The following is a 19,578-nucleotide window of genomic DNA, read 5'->3' as shown; positions in this document are numbered from 1 at the left end:
AATGGCCAAAGCAGCAAACCCCGCCAGCCGTTCCAGCTCTGGAGCTGGAAGAGGTGGTGGCATTAGCAGCCAAGGCTCTTCGAGCATCTGGTTTACTCGGGGCCAAACCAAAAGGGCTACTAAGGCCACCAAGAAAGTGTGGACCATAGCGTGTTGCATTTGAAGGCGATGCTTATCAATGGCTGCATAGATGGCCAAGAGGAACCTCCACATACAGAAGCAGAGCACCTTTCAATAGCAGATGTTGGGAACACACGATAAGGGCAGAGCTTTTAGCTTCATGCCATGTTTATGAGCTTCCCAGAAGTGTCTTGTTGGCTGCTGTAGGAAAGGGTGGTCTGATCCAGAAGGACTCTTCTCTAAACACTTTTGGAATTACTTTATAGTTCTTGTGGTATTTTCATATAAGCACTCTGAAATGGAAAAGATTGTGGTGTGTTAGATTATATAGCACATTATAATCTGGATCCCAACAAAAGAAGGAGTAAGGAGTCCATTTGTCAAAGTACCCAGATGATATTTGCAATGGAATAATTTCACATGATGCAGACAGTATAAAAAACAAAAAATGCTAGTAGATTTTGGATAGTCAATTTAGATATATCATGGTCATTAAGACTCTGGACGTGTATGTGAGGCTTGAGGCCTCATGCTTTAATCTGGCAATACAGGTGCACACGCTCTCATGTACACAGGGGGGACAGCTTTGCATACATGATGGGACAGGCTTGCAGAATTGCCCTTTCCATTCGAACAAGTGGGAAATCTTACCTGCACCACATAGAGAGATTGAGCATTTTTGCATTACTCCTCCGCCCATCTTCCACTGAGTCTAAGCCTGCCATTTTACATACCTCTGAAGAATTGGGGAAAATCAAAGTGCCTGAGAGAGAGTGGGTTAACTTTCTGAGAAATGGTGTGATGGCTAAGGCAAGTTACTTGGGAGAAAGCCCCATTGAACTCAGTGGGACTTACTTCCTAAACAAGTGTAAGATTGGGCTGTAAGTCATAAGGTCAAATCTTGTTTCTCACTAGGGGCTAAGTCAGATGCATGTATGTTTATTAAACATGTACTTCGTGGTTTGATTATAAGGTAGAAGTGGGTGAGGGGATGTTACCTTATAATACCACCCCTCTTCCAGTTTAACTGCTGTTTCAAACATTTTTAAGCTGCACAGTGCTGGAAGATAAGGGAGGAGAGGAGGTGGGGTTTATCTCCTCTTCATGCTTCTTTTAATATAGCAGCCTTCTCCAACCTGGGGCTCTCCAGATGTTTTTGGACTTCAGCTCCCATCAGTGCTAGCCAGCATAGCCAGTGGTGAGGGATGATGGGAGTTGTGGCTCTCCAGATATTTTGGCCTTCAGTATGCACAGCTCTGTTTTAGAATTAGAAGTTAACCCGTCCAGCTGCTTTTTAGCCAAACTGGTGAGCACCATGTCTAGTTTGCTCCTATTTGAACAGACTTACATAGAAGTTTGTCTAGTCTAGTTTGCTCCGGTAATGTCTAGTTTGCTCCAATCAGGCAAATTATTTTTCTGTCAGCCTCAGCCTGGTGTTGGGCAATATGGAGAAAATAATACTGACCTTGCTTACAGGGTCTTTCTAAAGATTACGGGGCTTGAAATTAAGACATCTCATACATCATATGAAAGATATCCTGCTGATTTCTATCACTAGTGCAGTTCCTTGCTCCCATGGCTGTCCTAAGGAAGTGCTGTAGAGTTGTAAATTAGGATTGCTTCAGTTCTTCAAACTAAATATATTAATAGACAACTTATTTTTTTGTTCTTGGGCACATAATTTTTATTAACTTAAATTGTTTCATATATAGATATGTATGTGCAACATTTTTGTGTGGAGTGGAATTATATCTGGTTTGTGCTAGATTTGGCCTGCACTCCTGTACACAGCTACCTGAGAGTAAGTGCCATTGAATCCAATGAGGCTTACTTCAGAGTAGAGGATTGTACTTTCAGTAGCTCTGCAGTTGCTTCTGTATGCTTTCTTTCTATATTCTGACAACAATAAAACACATGGATTGCAATCCCAACAGTTCAATCATATGCATGTCTATTTAGAAGTAAGCCCCATTGAGCTCCATGGCACTTACTCCCAGGTAAGTGTGTACAAGATCACAGTCCAAGCTTCTTCAGAAATAAATCAGTAGATTTTACTGTATTAAGTCAATGTGGTTAAGATTAGGATTAATTAAGATCAGGATTAAATGGGATACCTGGCTCAACAACACTACAAGCGCGAAGGATCTTGGAATTGTTGTAGATCACAAGCTGAATATGAGCCAACAATGTGATGTCGCTGCAAAAAAGGCAAATGCCATTTTGGGCTGCATTAATAGAAGCATAGCTTCCAAATCCCGGGAAGTACTAGTTCCCCTCAGCACTGGTTAGGCCTCGGCCAGGGTACAGTGTCCAGTTCTGGGCACCACACTTGAAGAAGGATGCAGACAAACTGGAGAGGGTTCAGAGAAGGGCAACAAAGATGATCAGGGGACTGGAAACAAAGGCCTATGAAGAGAGACTGAAAGAACTAGGCATGTTTAGCCTTGAGAAGAGAAGACTGAGGGGAGATATGATAGCGCTCTTCAAGTACTTGAAGGGTTGTCCCAGAGAGGAAGGCCAGGATCTCTTCTTGATCATGCCAGAGTGCAGGATGCGGAATAATGGGCTCAAGTTACAGGAAGCCAAGATTCCAGCTGAACGTCAGGAAAAACTTCCTGACTGTTAGGGTAATATGACAATGGAACCAATTACCTAGGGAGGTGGTGGGCTCTCCCACACTGGTGGCGTTCAAGATGAGGCTGGACAGCAATCTGTCAGGGATGCTTTGACTTGGATTCCTGCATTGAGCAGGGGGTTGGACTCAATGTAGGCCCCTTCCAACCCTACTATTCTATGATTCTCTGGTAGTTTCATGTTTGTTACATCATTGTAGGCAGATAGTTCACTAGAGGCTTGATATTACGATTCTGGGGGGTGCGAATTAATGGCAGGAAGGTACATGTGAAAGAGAATGAGGCAGAGGGCCCCAACAACGTCATTGCCTTTTTCGCATTTGTTCATGTGTCTCCTGTTTGTTTACAAATTGGGTGTGAGTCTCTGCTTTTGACATCAAAAGGGGCACCTGAGTGAGGAAAGGTGAACTCCCCCTATCTTACCTCCCTGCAATCTATTGACCAAACTCTCTTCCCCGCTCCCAGCTCCAATACCAGAAGTGAGCTGGGCATGTGAGAAAATTGTCTCTGGCAACAGAGCACAAGCTGGTAAGGCAGGAAAGGGATTGGCTCCCCACAGCCAGGTGCCCTTTTATGTAAAAATTAAGACCACCTCACCTTCCTTTATACATGAATGGAGCACATATGGGTGAATGTGTTTAGTTTAACCCTTTGTCTCAATCCCTTTGACATGTACTTTTCTCACAGCAACTCAAACCCCCAGAAGAAAAGTCAAGCTTGGAATGTTCCTGTTAACTTCTACTGGTAGATGCTCGTGTCCTTGGTTGCAGTAGGGAAAACTCTGCTGATCATATCTTCTGTGGAAAGAAAACCCAGCCTGTCAAATTTTGGCTGTTATATGTTTAATACCCAGCTTAGCCTTCCCCAACCTGGTATCCTCCAGATGTGTTGGCCAACAACTTCCATTGTTCCTAGGCAGCATGGGAACACAGCGATGGCTGTATTGGCAGGGAATGCTAGGAGTTGTAGTCTAACACATCTGAAGGGCACTAGCTTGATGCCCTTCAAGTCTCCAAAAATACTTGGATAGTGGTTTTGGATGCTTGATTCTTTCAGAATATAATCACAGGGTAGGAACAGGCCCAGAAGTCAACATAGCCGTTCTCTTACTCCTAAGAAGATCCTCAGCATTTTAATCCTGATAGCAGAATAGTCTTGATTAGGGTTTGACATGTGCACAGAGTAGGAGTGAACAAGGCACACCACACTAGAAGTGCTTCCAGAGCAAAACTGTTGTGGATGATCCAATCACATATGTCAGGGATGAGGAATGCATGGCCCTCCAGATGTTGGACTGCATCTCCCATCAGTACTTACTTGCGTGGCCAATAGTCTTATGTGTTTATCTTGTATAGTAGGATAGTTCAGGCCAATGAGTTCCTTAATTGGAATGTATGCCACCCCTAATTTTTTAACCCATCTGGGTCTAGATGATTCTTGCAGAGCTTCTGACTACATGGTGGAGCATCTGAGTCCTCTGCTTCTCTCTTCGTAAATGCTGGTTAGCATGTCTGTCTTGAGCATGTTCCAAACCCTTTTGGGCCCATGAGCATATCTGAGATTTTGAGACAGTGTTGTGGGCACTGTCACAAAATGGCTCCTAAGGGGCATGTCTGTTCACAAAATGGCTGTCCTAATGGGCCTGTTCAGTTAAAAAACACCAATTTCTCCCTAAGCAAGCCTGTGGGGATGAGATACAAGTAACTTACTCAAGAGCTTAAATACAAGGCAGAGTTAAGGTTTGAGCCCAAAACAATTACATTGAACCCACAGTTCTCTCTCAGGATCACCCTGAGGGAGGGGTGGGGAGAGGGAAAACAAACCCAGAGAAAGGTTGGGGAACAGACCCAGAAGGAAAAATACAGATATAACCCCCTCTGTCCCTTCCCATTCCCTGTTGCTTTGTGTCACTGTCTTCCCCAGACGAGTCAGGTTGCTCTACTCTTCCATCTCCCCCCTCCCCCCGTTACCATTCTCTTTCTGTCTGTTGCTTTTAGAGGGCACTTCCCTCCTGGTCACACTGCTTTTTGTTCTGCTACACTGGTGCTGATTTTGACATTGAAAAGTACATAGAGCTGAGAAAGGAAGTGAGCAAGAGTGTCCCTCTTTTTCACCTCCTGCCCAAACTCTATGTATTTTGAAGACTAAGTTCACTCCCCGTTTCTGAGGGAAGGCAATACGTGGCACAGAGGCTTTGTGTGTGCTTGATGGGCACCAGTGCACCTGTGGGCACTGCACTGGGCAGTCCATTGAGCGCTCCAGATGTAGATGTATTGGAGTTTCTGCATTATAACTCAATAGCAATTCTTAACTGGATTTTAATGTGGTGTGTTTTAGCGCATGGGCCGTGTGGGATTATTTCTTGTTAGAAATAGAACCTGCAACCAGATCTAGCTTCTCCCAGTCATGTTAGTTGTTTGTTTGCTCTGATAATATGATGTGAGCTTCAAAGAAGCATGCAAATGACTTTTCAGTTTGCTCATCCCACTATTACATATTTTGTACTCCACAGATCACAATCAGTCTTCTGGTCTATCAGATCTGGGGAGGCTATGATTTCTTTAAATGGATTTTGCCCTCTACTCTACTCTTTTTGAAGGAGACACTTCAAAATCTGACAATTGGAAGGGAGCAAAAAAAAATAAAAATCTTATTCATATACACATATGCACACACACTAGAGACAGGAGCATACACCCATAGATCAACTTGAGCGATTCAAATTACAGTATGTACGCCACAGGCAGTGAAACTCAAATAGCTTGTGGCAGATACCTCAAGGTGATTTGCAGAAAAGAGAAAGTAATGGTGGTAGTCCTTAAGGTGAAAGCCAGTATGAGAAACAATTTAATATGTGAAGAAGAAAAAATATGCACACAGTTTATTCAGGCTGTGTAAGGCAGGAGAAATCATGTTTTGTTCCAGTTTACTTTAGAATAGTCTTGCAATGAAGTGTGAGGGATTGGTCATTCTCCCCTTCCCCCCACATTTAAAAGAATGTGTTTAATTGTACTAATGGCTTACAACCTTTAAAAACCTTTTAACCAAGTTTCTAAGAATTCCAATAAATTCTGTCTGTTTTACATAGGACTGTGAAGCACAGTTTGATAATCACTAACACAGCAGAAGCTGGAATGCTAATTCAGGCTTGTAAACAGCCACTCCCTGGAGGTGAGTACAAATAATTTACAGGTGACTAGACAAAGAACCATTACATAAGTGGTTGTTCTTTTATTGTGCAAATGAGGTATATGTGATTAGGCAGGCTAGAATCTTTTCGTCTTCTTATTTGCTAGGTGGGCTGCGCTAATGTAAAAGCCACCACAAGAAGCCAGTGGAGGTTTAGCTATGAAGAAGGAAAATACTTGGAGTCAGAGTTTTCAGATGCAGCTGTAATGATTTGTGTTTCTAGAATTGTTACTAGCTTCTGGGTTTTTTTCTAGATCCTTTTCTCTCAAACTATGCCAGAGATGACCGAGAAGGCTCCTCTTAAGAAGCAGCACCGGTAAGTGTCCTGTGTCTGTCTACTCAAATGTATATTCTGTTGGGTTTAGTGGGGTTTAATCCCAAGTAAGTATGTACAGGTTGCACTGTCAATCTGCTTAAAAGCTTTAGGGAGCAATCCTATCTAGATAGTTGACCAAAGTTGATATCCAAAGCAGGGCAGGAGAAGCACGGAGGGGATCGTTCCCTCTGCGCTTCTCCTGCCCTGCTCTTTCGGCTAAACAGCCAATTGCAGCTAGCCACGGGAACATGGAGCAGAAAAGAAGGCTGCTGTAGGACACATAGGATGAGTCGTACAGGCAGTTACATTCCCTGCTCCGCCACGCCCCTTTCCTAGGCAGCGCGGAAGTGGGGGGAAGGTCACTTCCCCAGGAACCGACCTTAGAGTGCAGGCTCCGAGGTCGGTTCCCAGAAAAGAACATATCCTATGACTGTCTAGCCGTTGTCTAGCAGACATTGGATTGCTCCCTTAGAGAGTGCTTTCATTTTTTTGTCCATTGTTACATTTTTCTGTCCAGAATGTTTAATTTGGTTAGCAAAAGTTTAAAGATGGCTAGCTGGTAAAATATGAATGAAGGCTGGTTTTAAAAACATCAACAAATTGGTAGTTTCAGACTATTGAGGGAGTCTAGCTCTTTGCTTTATTTATATTTGTGGTGTTCATTCCTGGGCTGTGTACAGAAAATTCTGTTTTTCAGTAAAGAGAGTGCCATTAGAGCACCAAATACAGATTTTTTTTTTTCCCCCTTCAGGTCAAGCCAAGTCACATGTTTTCCAAGACTCAGATTCAAGGTTATAATCAATCTCTTCCCCTTTCCCCCTCCCCATCTCTTTATTTAGTAGTCAGCATAAGGTGGTTGTGCAGAGGGAACCTGTTAGATAGTACTTTGGATATCAATAATGAAAGGGTCCCCTCCCCTTCTTGCTCTCACAAAACAGGAGGGGACTAACAGGATTTTTCTCTTGCAGTAAAGCTGTCTTTTTATTAGTATTTTTACAGCACCATTAATTTACATGGCCACATTTATTTATTTATTTATTTATTTCTATACTGCCCAATAGCTGGAGCTCTCTGGGCAGTTCACAAAAATTAAAACCAAAGAGCACACAATAAAACAATACAAAATATATAAAACATTAAAACCACAATACAACCAGAATAAAACCTAGCAGCAATGCAGGGATTTAAAATACAGATTTAAAACAGCAAAGCTAAAAGTCTAAAGAGCTAAAATGTTAAAATGCCTGAGAAAATAAAAAGGTCTTCACCTGGTGCTGGAAAGAATACAATGTAGGTGCCAGGTGAACCTCACTAGGGAGCTTATTCCACATTCGGGGTGCCACAGCAGAGAAAGCCCTCCTCCTAGTAGCCACCCGCCTCACTTTCTTTGGCAGGGGCTCACGGAGAAGGGCCGCTGATGATGATCTTAAGGTCCGGGCAGGCACATATGGGAGGAGGCGATCCTTCAGATAACCTGGCCCCAAGCTGTTAAGGGCTTTGAATATTAACACCAGCACTTTGAATCGGGCCCGGAAATGGAATGGCAGCCAGTGCAGCTAGAAAAGTACTGGCATAATATGAGCTCATTGGCAGTCTCTGTTAACAGTCTTGCTGCCCTATTTTGGACCAGCTGAAGTTTCCGGACCATTTTCAAAGGCAGCCCCACGTATAATGCATTGCAGTAATCCAGACGAGAAGTTATCAGAGCATGGATAACTGTAGCTAGGCTCTCTCTGTCCAGATAAGGGCGTAGTTGTTAAAGAATAACATAAACAAAAAAGACAAGTCACTTCCGTCATGAGGATATATATTTAGGTTTTACCCCTAAAAATGACAGTTCAGCTCTCTATATTTTCAATTAGTGGCTGAGCAATGAAGGTTTGGAGATTCCTGGAATAATGTCTGCTCATTCAGTGAACTGGCTGCTCTGATGCCACTAATTTTTTGGCAGGAAAAAAAACAAATTTCTTTCATTCCTACAGTTTTTCTAAACCATAAATGCAGGGAAGCATTTTTCATTCTTAAAGTTTTTCTAAAATGTTTTTGCCATGCAAGTGGAGATTAAGGAAAGGGAAATGTTTTGTTCAGGAAGTGTGGAAAATTGACTGTGGAAAGTCTTAAATTAGCTGTTTGGCACCTTAGGTTTAAACCAAACTTTGGGCTTGAAAATTGCATGTCCAACATTTCAGTATTCCATATTAGAAAGGCATTTACTCTATTAAATAATTACTGATGCCTTCAGTTATTGTTATTTGTTAGGTTATTAGATAGCTAGATTGTTATTTCAGGAAAATGCCTCATGAGTTGGAGTTGTGATAGATAGCCCAGTATATAAAGTCACTGCAGAGAAATGCCTAGCCAACCTTTACATCAGATTAGACAATGCCAAAGACTCTCCGGAGATGATAATGTTGACTATTTCAATGACAACACATAACTGTCTCTGATGTTATTACCTTTTCCTTTTTATACAGAACTTCAACGATAATTTTTATATTTTTAATTTGTTATGGCAAGTCTTGACAAACTGAAATATGAATAAATGACTTTCAACAATGACTGCTATTTTTGATAGGTTTGTACCAGTTCCACCAAGATCGTTAAATGTTTAGTTTTTGAACATATAGAAAATTAAAAATTATTTTGGTCTTGCTTTATTTCAAACACTGTATTTCAAAAGGCTCTTTTAAAAATCTTTTGTTATCTATCCTGAACAATTAATTTTTGTTCCTTGCAAATAGTATTTTTTTTATACATAGTCCTTGCCAGACAGTATACATAGTCCTTGCCAGACAGAATTGTGTCTAATATGTTTCACATTTGTATAACTGACAGTTGAAAGTAGTAGAACAGAGGAATTTTTCATTTTTAAAAATTAGCATTGGGGAGTTGTTGCTCAATATAACCTTTGCCAAAATAGTGGTTGAGGTCCTCAGTCAATCATATCCCTTTAAGAAGAGTGCTGCAGAGAGGGACATAGTGTGCCTTTAGCATCAACATGATGATCAACCCCGGAATGTTAGGTATTCAAATCTAATTCTGGTTGTGAAAGCAAATGTGGCCATGTAATTTTGGGGCAACCTATCTAATCTGTCACTTTCATTTAAGCAGTTGCAAAGCAAAAGGTCTAAGAATTGGGTTATGTAATACAATGGGACTGATTTATTTCTATTAACTTGAACAAACCAGTTAAAGCTTTGCCTGCAAGATAACTTAGTGCTGGATACTCCTCTCTGATGCCTTAGTTATTAAGGGTGCAGTCCTATGGCTTGTGTCCTCGCTGCTTGGAAGCCCCTAAACTCAGAGGCTTCAGAGATTCCTATGCCCTGCCAGAATGAAGCTGGCAGAGTAGGAGGAGTAGCAGAAGTGACTTTTGCCTTCCCATCTTCCAGTTACTGGTTTTTTGCTAGCAAGGGTGCTTCAGAGCGGCATGGGAGGAGGCTGGAGGAGGCTGAGGATAAATCATATTCTGGCTTCTTTGGTTTCCTCTCTGGTCTTCTCTCTTCCCTGTCCACTGGAACACCCCCTTTTCCAACCTTGGAGAGGCAGCTGGTACAGTTTTCTCTGCACCAGCTGGAAGGGGTCAGGATCAGGGGCTGGATCTCTGACTCCCCCTTCCAAGGTTGAAGTGCTGTCTCTGACCTCAGAGGTGGGAATCCAATCCATCTTATGGTCCCTGGGACACTTGCCCAGGGACCAAAGGATTGATGTCTTAGTCTACATTCTTATGCATGTTTACTTAAGAATAAGTCTCATTGAACTCAGTGGGGTTTGCTTCTAAATAAATATACATAGTGTTGTTGTTGTTGTTCAGTCGTTCAGTCGTGTCCGACTCTTCGTGACCCCATGGACCATAGCACGCCAGGCCTTCCTGTCCTGCGCTCTCTCCCGGAGTGTGCTCAAGTTCATATTCATTGCATCCGTGATGCTATCTAGCCATCTCATCCTCTGCCGTCCCCTTCTCCTTTTGCCTTCAGTCTTTCCCAGCATCAGGGTCTTTTCCAGGGAGTTTTCTCTTCGCATTAGGTGGCCAAAATATTGGAGCTTCAGCTTCATTATCTGTCCTTCCAATGAGCAGTCAGGGTTGATTTCCTTTAGGATGGACTGATTGGACCTCCTTGCAGTCCAGGGGACTCGTAAGAGTCTTCTCCAGCACCACAGTTCGAAAGCATCAATTCTTCGGCGCTCAGCCTTCCTTATAGTCCAGCTCTCACAGCCATACATTACTACTGGGAAAACCATAGCTTTGATTAGACGGACCTTTGTCGGCAAGGTGATGTCTCTGCTTCTTACTATGCTGTCTAGGTTTGCCATAGCTTTCCTCCCAAGGAGCAAGCGTCTTTTAATTTCATGGCTACAGTCACCATCTGCGGTGATCTTGGAGCCCAAGAAAGTAAAATCTGTCACTGCTTCCATTTCTTCCCCTTCTATATGCCAGGAAGGGATGGGGCCAGATGCCATGATCTTAGTTTTTTTACTGTTGAGTTTCAAACCAGCTTTTGCACTCTCCTCTTTCACCCTCAACAAGAGGCTCTTGAGATCCTCTTCGCTTTCTGCCATTAGGGTGGTATCGTCTGCATATCGGAGGTTGTTGATAATTCTCCCGGCAATCTTAATTCCGACCTCTGATTCATCCAATCCGGCATTTCTCATGATGTACTCTGCATATAAGTTAAATAAGCAGGGTGACAATATGCAGCCTTGTCGTACTCCTTTCCCAATTTTGAACCAATCGGTTGTTCCATGTCTGGTTCTTACTGTTGCTTCTTGACCCTCATACAGGTTTCTCAGGAGACAGGTAAGGTGGTCTGGTACTCCCATCACTTTAAGAATTTGCCACATTTTGTTGTGATCCACACAATCAAAGGCTTTAGCGTAGTCAATGAAGCAGAAATAGACATTTTTCTGGAATTCTCTTGCTTTCTCCATGATCCAGCGAACGTTGGCGATTTGATCTCTAGTTCCTCTGCCTCTTCGAAACCCAGCTTGTACTTCTGGTAGTTCTCGCTTCGCATACTGCTGAAGCCTAGCTTGTAGGATTTTGAGCATCACCTTGCTGGCATGTGAAATGAGCGCAATTGTGCGATAGTTTGAACACTCTTTGGCGTTGCCCTTCTTTGGAATTGGAATGTAAACTGACCTTTTCCAGTCTTGTGGCCACTGTTGAGTGTTCCAGATTTGTTGGCATATTGAATGCAGCACTTTAACAGCATCATCTTTTAGGATTTTAAATAGCTCAGCTGGGAGACTGTCATCTCCGCTAGCTTTGTTGTTACTAATGCTTCCTAAGGCCCACTTGACTTCACTCTCGAGGATGTCCGGCTCAAGTTCAGTGACCGCACTATCATGGCTATCAGGGACATTCAGATCTTTCCTGTATAGTTCTTCTGTGTATTCTTGCCACCTCTTCTTAATCTCATCTGCTTCTGTTAGGTCCCTGCCTTCTTTGTCCTTTATCATGCCCGTCTTTGCACAAAATGTACCCTTGAGATCTCCAATTTTCTTGAAGAGATCTCTAGTCTTTCCCATTCTGTTGTTTTCCTCGATTTCTTTGCATTGTTCATTTAAGAAGGCCTTCTTGTCTCTCCTTGCTATTCTCTGGAACTCTGCATTCAGTTAAATCTCTTCAAGTATTGGTTATTGATGAAAGCTTAATTAAGATTATTTCATTGTCTAATTTTTAAATATATTGAACCTTTATTTTACAGCATTCATCTTTTTCTCATTTGGCAGAAATTAGTGTAAAAACCTATTTATCCTTGTTTGACTTAAGAAATTATAGTCATTTAAGTATATCTTAAATTAATTTGACGTAAATCTCCTGCTAAATAAAAGGAATCCTGAGGTAACGGTATTTTGTACCAGTTTTCTTGCACATCTGTGCTGTTTCTCCTGTACCTGCTAGATAACCTATACATGTAATAAACATAAGAAATTGTTTATATTGCAATATTTTGTTCATGGTTTGAATTCCCCTAAGGCCATGTAGCCATTTTAGTGCCTTTTAATTCTTTCCTATTAGTGTGTAAAGGCCTCAGTAAGGAGAGCACCTACACTACAGAATTGTGTGTGTGTGTGTAAAAGTGCACAGTTGTATAAGCTTATAGGGGATAACTAATTTCTTGTTTCATGCAGAGCAGCTTCTGCAAAGGATACAATATAATATTACTTACATGCAAGCAAAATATATATGCGCGAGATGCTTAGTGTAAATGTATTCCCTTTCTTTTGTGCCTTTGCTGCCAGAAAAGAAGAGCCTTGTTTTACATATTATCATGTATTAAAGAAAAGATGCTAGACTGCAGCACGTAATTAAGCCTTTTTTCATTTCATCTTTTGGTTTGTTTTTTAAACAGAAAGAAAAACCGTGAGACTCACAATGCAGGTAGGAGCTTTAGTGTTGCTATGATCAAAATACTTTTTTTAAGCATGTAAAGACAAGTGCCCTTTGTAATTGGAAAAGTTTTTTTTTCTTAGCATGCTGTCAATGTATTGTTACATAGGTTATGCTTTCTGTTTTTTCCCAGTGGAGAGGCATCGAAAGAAGAAGATAAATGCTGGAATAAACCGAATTGGTGAACTAATTCCATGTTCCCCAGCATTAAAACAGGCAAGTGAACATAGTAGCTGAATATGCACACTTCAGAGCTGATTCACACAATGTCCTGTTTTGTGCGATCAATTGACTTATTGACAATAAGTTGAGGTATGAGATTCAGGCACCTGCATGCAGCCACTTTGCTCCTCCTTTCGCTCCTCCAGCGAAAAAGCTGTTGGAGTAGTGATGGCAGGGGATCACACTAATAGAAAGTTTCACCAAAGGGTTAATCTGCTCTTCCAGATGTAATAGCGGTCATCAAGGATGTAGAGCTGATCACCTTCCCTGGATACATGCAGAGAACACTTCATATTAACAAGGCAGAGCTAGAGAAGTTTTTTGCTACTTTAAGCAGGGCTTTGTTTTGTACAGAAAAAGTTCAGTTCTTCTGTCAGTGTTTGTGTGTGCCTTTTGCAACCAAGTAAAGTTTGTTTTGCCAAGCCTTCACTTCGTGGACTCAGTTATTCAGCCACACTTGCTAATAAAAGCCAGAAACTGCAGTTAACCATAGCTTCTCATTATGTCTAAACCAACAAGCTATGGTTAATGGCCTCCACACAAACCAGAATATGGAAGCCAACTTTAAACTATAGCTTCATATTCTGGCTTGTTTGAAGGCCATTTTTTCCTGATTTGGCACCATAGAAACCATAGTTTCCTGATTTGGCATAATAGGAAACTGGTAAACTGCAGTTTCTGGCTTGCTTTGCCATTTGCGGAAAGGAAGGAGTGAAGTTGTTGTGTGCAGGTGCCTGAAGCTTGTGCATATCTTGGCTTATTTAGCTGAGAACCTCATTGTCCAAATGTGGCCAATGTCTGTATTGCCTGTCCTGGCCTTCTCTGGGTATATGATGTGGGAAAAGATTGTGTGATCCAGGTAGACATTGATATGGCCAGCGCCAATTGTAATGATTGTAGTGGCTGTGGAAGAAACATTTGTGGTTGCCCAGATTCCACATTACATTTGTCAGTGTGTAGCTGGGAAAGGCCAGGATTGCTTGCATGGCCAAGAAATAGTTTTCACAATACATACAGGAGTTGGATAGACTGAGGAAACAATTCTTGCTCAGTGGGGGAGTGGAGCAGACAGCCAAGGGGTAATTCATCTTCTGGTAGAAGACAAGGCCAAACATAAATAACTGTGTGTCCTTTTCAGAGAGGAGGAACCTTCCAGTCTTCTGGTTTTGTCTTCTGGAGAGGAGCGGGGTAGCTTTGCTGTTTCTGAGCTGCTGCTTGGGAGTAATTTATAGGCCTTAGATCTGTCCCAAAGAAGGAAACCCTTTATTTCTTGATCTTCTCTTTGCCATTCTCCTCAACAAGGACTCAAGAGGGTCTGTTTAAACAAAAAGTGGGGAAAGAGGGCTTTTAGAGCACTTGGCATTGAGATTACACCTAATGCTTTGTGGACCCCTGATTCACACAGCCTTAAGAAGAGCCCTGCTGGATCAGACCAAGGGTCCATCTAGTCCAGCATTCTGTTCACACAGTGGCCACCTAGCTGTCAACCAGGAACCCTCAAGCAGGACACGAGTGCAACAGCACCCTCCCGCCCATGTTCCTCGGCAACTGGTGTACATAGGCATCCTGCCTCTGATACTGGAGGTAGCACATAGCCATCAGGACTAGTAGCCATTGAAAGCCTTCTCCTCCAGGAATTTGTCTAACCCCGTTTTAAAGCCATCCAGTTTGGTGGCTGTTGCTACTTGTTGTGGTAGCGAATTCTTCAAGAGGGCAGCTACCTGAGGAAGTGAAGAAACCTCTCTGAGCCCCTCTGTGGGCAGAGCTCTTCTTTCTTATTCACCAGTCATAGGAGATGCATCAGAGGAGGAAGCATGCTTCGGAGTGGGGAGAGGCCATCTCTGCCTCCCCACTTGGTGTGTCTCTGCATGCTTGCTTTGGCCAATGGCTCAGGAAAGGGAGTTCAGCGCACCACAGGTATCAACTCTTGTTATCAGCATCCTAGTACTCTGCCTGGCAAAGTGACTAGTAGGCCATATATTACAATAATGTCCCTTTAATGTCCTCAAAGGGGACACTGAAAGCCTATGCATGGGAGTTCCAGAGCACTGCTACAGCACCGTCCAACACTGTTGTAGCCGTCATTGGAGAGGCCTTGCCCACTGCCAGTCAACAAGCTGGGGGAACTGTTCCCACACCATCCACAGCCTACAGTAAATGGAGCTTTTTTGTGTAAGTGCCCGCCTCTCCCTCTGGTTGATAACAGAAGATCCCTCTACCCTGAGCTCCGAACTGGATTAACAGCCTGCTGGCCAAAGTGGTGATGGTCTCTCTTGTAAAGAGACACTCTTGGTCTCTCTTGCGAAGAGAAGTCTCATCATTCACACAAAGGAGAGGTGAGCCAGGTCCCTTGCTTTCAGCCAGAAGTTCCTTACCTTTTCCTTACTCCCCTCCCTGCACTTTCCCTGCACCTACCTCAGCCAATAACCCAGGAAATGAATCTTAGTCTGCACCAGATGCCGCTGCTCATTCCCAGCATTTGAGACAACCTGTCCAGCAAAGGGAATAGCAGGCCACTCTCTACCATTAAGCACCATGAAAAGATAAAATAGGAGTTAAATTAGATGGCACCATGCCATCCCACCAATGGTGTTCTTATGAAAAGATATGGGGAATGTGATGTATTCCACATCTAGATGTCCTATTATCAGTTCTCAGTCTGTGACAAACTCCATGAGGGGCACAGTCTCCACCATGATTTCCCTGGAAGACCATGGCATGTGAGTGTGGTGTAGTGGCTAGAGTGTTGGACTGGGAGTCAGGAGATCTAGGTTCTAGTCCCCACTGGGCCATGAAGCTCACTGGGTGACTTTGGCCAGTCACTGACTCAGCCCAACCTACCTCACAGGGTTGTTGTGAGAATAAAATGGAGAGGAGGAGGACTACATACACCGCTTTGACTTCCTCGGGGGAAAAACCGCAGGATATAAACGCAATATATAAATAAATAAGAGCTTGCTCCACCCACCTACACAACTCAACATCTGGGGATCATCCTAAAGCAGACATCCTATCCCAGGCTTGTGAGATTAACTATCCTGCCAGGGGAGAGTGGCCCTGCTCAGTGGTTGAGCACACACACCTGCTGTACTGAAGGTCCAGGGTTCTGTCCCTAGCATCTCAGATGAACGGAGCAGGCTGTAGGTTTTCTCTGTCTGAGACACTGGAGCATTACTGCCAGTCAGCCACTGGCTCCATGATTGCCTTAACAGACTAGCCTCACTCCCAGCCACTGCTATGGTTACATCTTCAATAACAACGGCAGATTATCCACAAGACACCCGTGAGGCTTGACATTCTACATGAGATAATCATGACTTCCTTCCAGTGGTCAAATCCATTGCTTCTGAGCTGTCCCTTCTAGATCTCCTCTGCATCTGGGTTATTACTGATGCCAGCCTGACAGTATGGGGGAATGCACTGCCAAACAGCAGTTGTGCAAGGTCAACAGTCAGCAGTAGAAGCTGTCCATCTGTTAAATGAGCGAGAATGGAAAATCGTCCAATGCGCCTTCCTTATTCTCTTTCTAGTCAGGGCAGAAATACACCTATTTTCAATCTCAGTGGGGTATGTCCAAGCTGGATGTACAGGTGAATGGTTGAATCCGGAAATTCCCCATCAGGGGAAATTATCCCTCCACCCAGAGACTTTCTAGTCATGTGTCGAAAGGTGGGGGACCATCTGTGGACCACTTCTTGCTACCAGCAAGTCTTTGGCACAAGATCTGAGAATCCAAAGATTAGATCCTAGTGGTGGTTCTTTCTGGCCAGACATGAGGAGGTAAACAGGGTTCTTGGACTTCATGGGTTTCAGCATAAACCCCTGGTGCTTTCCAGTACAGCCGAACTTTCTATCCCTAAACTCAGTTCTTCACCTGGTCCCAGAGTCTTTTTTTAAAGGAAATTATTAAAATTTTAAACATTAAAGTACAATACCAAACAAAACTAACACAGTTACCAAAAAGCAAGTACAATTAATTGCATCCAGTACTGAGTGCAGCCACATACAGGTTGCAATAAGGTTATTTAATCTGGTCCTTGTTTGTTTTTATTCTCTGCTTCCCTGCCCGTTTACTCAGTAAGTCCCTCCAAAAGGAGGAGGCTGCTGTAAGTGTCTCAAGAGTAGGCTGACCATACATACCTTTTTAAATGGGACAGTACCATTTTTTTCATATTTCCCAACCATCCCATCGTTTTAATATAAATGTCAATTTTGTCCCATTTTTAATTTTTTGTAAAAAACTGAACGTGTTTATCATATGGCTCTATGCTAATCAATGCGTGCAGTAAAACTACTAGTGTGACGAAAGAGGAGGTTCCATTTACTTTATCCAGTCAGGGCCAGGCTTCTTGAGGTAGTGACGATCAGACGCCGCCCCCTTGCTTGTCTGCAGTGGCAGGGAATTCAAGAGGCGGTTGCTAAGCCCCATTCAGTGTGTGGGAGCCAGGAGGGTGAGTCTTACTGTTAGTTCTACCATCATTCCTCCCATCGAGATTCTTTCTGCCCTACATTCAGTTTGGTTCGGACTTTTCAGACTCATATTTCGGTTCAACATTTTTTATTACAGCGGAATATTACATAACCCCATCCCATTTTTGTCATCCCAATATCCCGTTTTTGTCTCAAGGAAATATGGTCAGCCTACTCAAGAGCCTCTGAGGTGATATTCACATACCAGATAAAAGGATACCAGGCCTCCACAGAGTTATTTTTTATGAGACTTCCCTCTAACATCTAGATTGGGCTCTTAAAGAGTTCAGGTAAGGCTACATCCCAAATATTCTCAAACCAGTTCCTTAGAGTGAACCCAGGACTTGTTTTCCAGTGCCTAGCAATGACTAGACATGACGCTGAGAGTAGTGCAAACAAATATTCGTGTAAAATTGGCTCAGGGGTGTTAGGGTGAAGAGATCGCAGCGCTGCTTGAGATGTGGGTTCACTTGCTAATTAGGAATCTGAGAGAGCGCTTCAAGCACTTCTTGCCAGAACCTCTGCAGCCTACTACAGCTTGCCACATGTGGAGGAATGTTAGTTGCACATTGCATCCTCTCCAGCGTTGAGAGGACAATGACAGATTGACATAACGCAGCTTCAGTGGAGTGTAGTACCAACAAATAATTAATTTCAGAATGGATTCTCACCGAAATAGTATGGGGAGGTTTCCTATTCCACAGAGATTCCCACACTGTTTCATTGATTCTTAGCTCTAGGTCCACTTCCCATACTAGTATGAGCCCTTGTGAACCCCTATATCCACTAGAGCTCTATAGATCTCAGAAATTAGCCCCCTGGTTTCCCCCTCTGTGTGCACACATTTGGCCTTGAATGTTTTAAAGACCACGGGGGCTGTTTTCTTTATAAAGAAATTTGTGTGTGCAAATAACTGAGCATGCATGTCTTAGAGCCAGTTCACTTGGCTATAATCTGGGCCTCTGCTCTGACAGAGCTTCTGTTAACATAGATCTCTGTGATTCCTAATCTCAATAATCCTTTTTTCTGGGCTTTTAAATGCAGATGTGGATTTGCAAGGTGCCACAGGTGGGGGACCCAGAGCTGTAGAAAGGGCATGATAGCCTTGACAGCTTTGGGGTCAGATGTTGTATCTATACCTACTCATGGCACATCATGGGTGATGCAACATCACTGATTTATTGAGATGTGTTCTCTTGCCTATATTAAAATCTATCAAGCAGCAACTGCCACCTTCCCAGCTGAAAGAGGAAGATAAGTTTGGACTTGTACCCAGATTCTGAAGACTGGGGCAAAGTATGAAAACTGGCAACAGCTCCTAGGCTCAGGACTGTTGGAAGGGGGGTTTCAAGCCATCCTAGGTGAAAAAAGATCCAGGCAACTATCCATCTAGTCAGCTGGATATTGAAGCCTGGAAAGGTTCTCTAACAAATCACTAAGCTGTTGGCTTAAGAGCATTTAGGAAAAGTGCTGTGATCACAAAGAGCCAGCATGGGTTTCCCCAAAATACATCCTGCTAAACTAACCTTATCTCCTTTTTTGAGAGAATTACTAGCCTGATAGACCAGGGAAATGCTATGGTCATAGTGTACCTTGATTTCAGCAAGATTTTCAGCAAGGTCCTCCATCATGTTCTTGTTGGCAAGCTGGTAAAATGTGGGCTTAGAAGATGCTACTGTTAGGTGAATTTGCAGCTGGTTGATGAACCATACCAAAAGAGCGCTTATTAATGGTTCCTCATCAACCTGGAGAGAAGTGACCAGTGGGATGCTGCAGGGTTCTGTCCTGGGTTGAAAGAGTAGAGTAATCAGACTTGCAGATTACTCCAAGCTGGGTGGGGTAGGTAATACCTCAAATGACAGAACCAGGATTCAAGATGGGCTTGGCAATATGGAGAACTGGGCCAAAACTAGCAAAATGACTTTCAACAGAGATAAATGTGAAGTTCTGCATTTAGGTAGGAAGAATGAGATGCATAAATACAGGATGGGTGAGACCTTGCTTGACAGCAGCATGTATAAAAAGGTTCTAGGGGTTTTAGTAGACCACAAGCTAAACATGGGTCAGTGATGTGATGTGGTCACTAAATAGGCGAATGGTCCGACCTCATCTGGAGCATTGTGTCCAATTCTGAACACCGCAGTTTTTCAAGGATATTGACAGACCTCGAATATGTCCAGAGGAAGTGATAAAAGATGGTGAGGGGCCTGGAGACGAAGTCCTATGATGAAAGA

At 43.1% G+C, this 19,578-nt stretch overlaps 1 protein-coding gene across 18 annotated transcripts in view; it reads left to right on the top strand.

Annotated features, from left to right (window-relative positions):
* Window positions 1-19,578, top strand: part of USF3 (upstream transcription factor family member 3) — a 63,755-nt gene that overhangs the window by 504 nt on the left and 43,673 nt on the right. For 17 of the 18 annotated variants that reach the window (XR_014787892.1, XR_014787893.1, XR_014787895.1 and 14 more), the window contains exons 2-5: window positions 5,842-5,924; window positions 6,197-6,258; window positions 12,615-12,643; window positions 12,786-12,868. Coding sequence is in view for 12 of the 18 variants with exons in the window: in XM_084835329.1 (XP_084691455.1) it covers window positions 6,215-6,258; window positions 12,615-12,643; window positions 12,786-12,868 (156 nt within the window). In the remaining 6 variants the exon portion in view is untranslated. Of the gene's footprint in view, window positions 1-5,841; window positions 5,925-6,196; window positions 6,259-7,009; window positions 7,050-12,614; window positions 12,644-12,785; window positions 12,869-19,578 lie in introns of all 18 variants that reach the window. The other variant, XM_084835319.1, reaches the window with a different exon arrangement.

Source organism: Heloderma suspectum, chromosome 2 (assembly GCF_057233095.1).
Source record: "Heloderma suspectum isolate Gila_16-S chromosome 2, 16-S_ref, whole genome shotgun sequence".
In the NCBI taxonomy this organism is placed as follows: domain Eukaryota; kingdom Metazoa; phylum Chordata; class Lepidosauria; order Squamata; family Helodermatidae; genus Heloderma; species Heloderma suspectum.
This window is presented reverse-complemented; position numbering and strand designations above follow the sequence as displayed.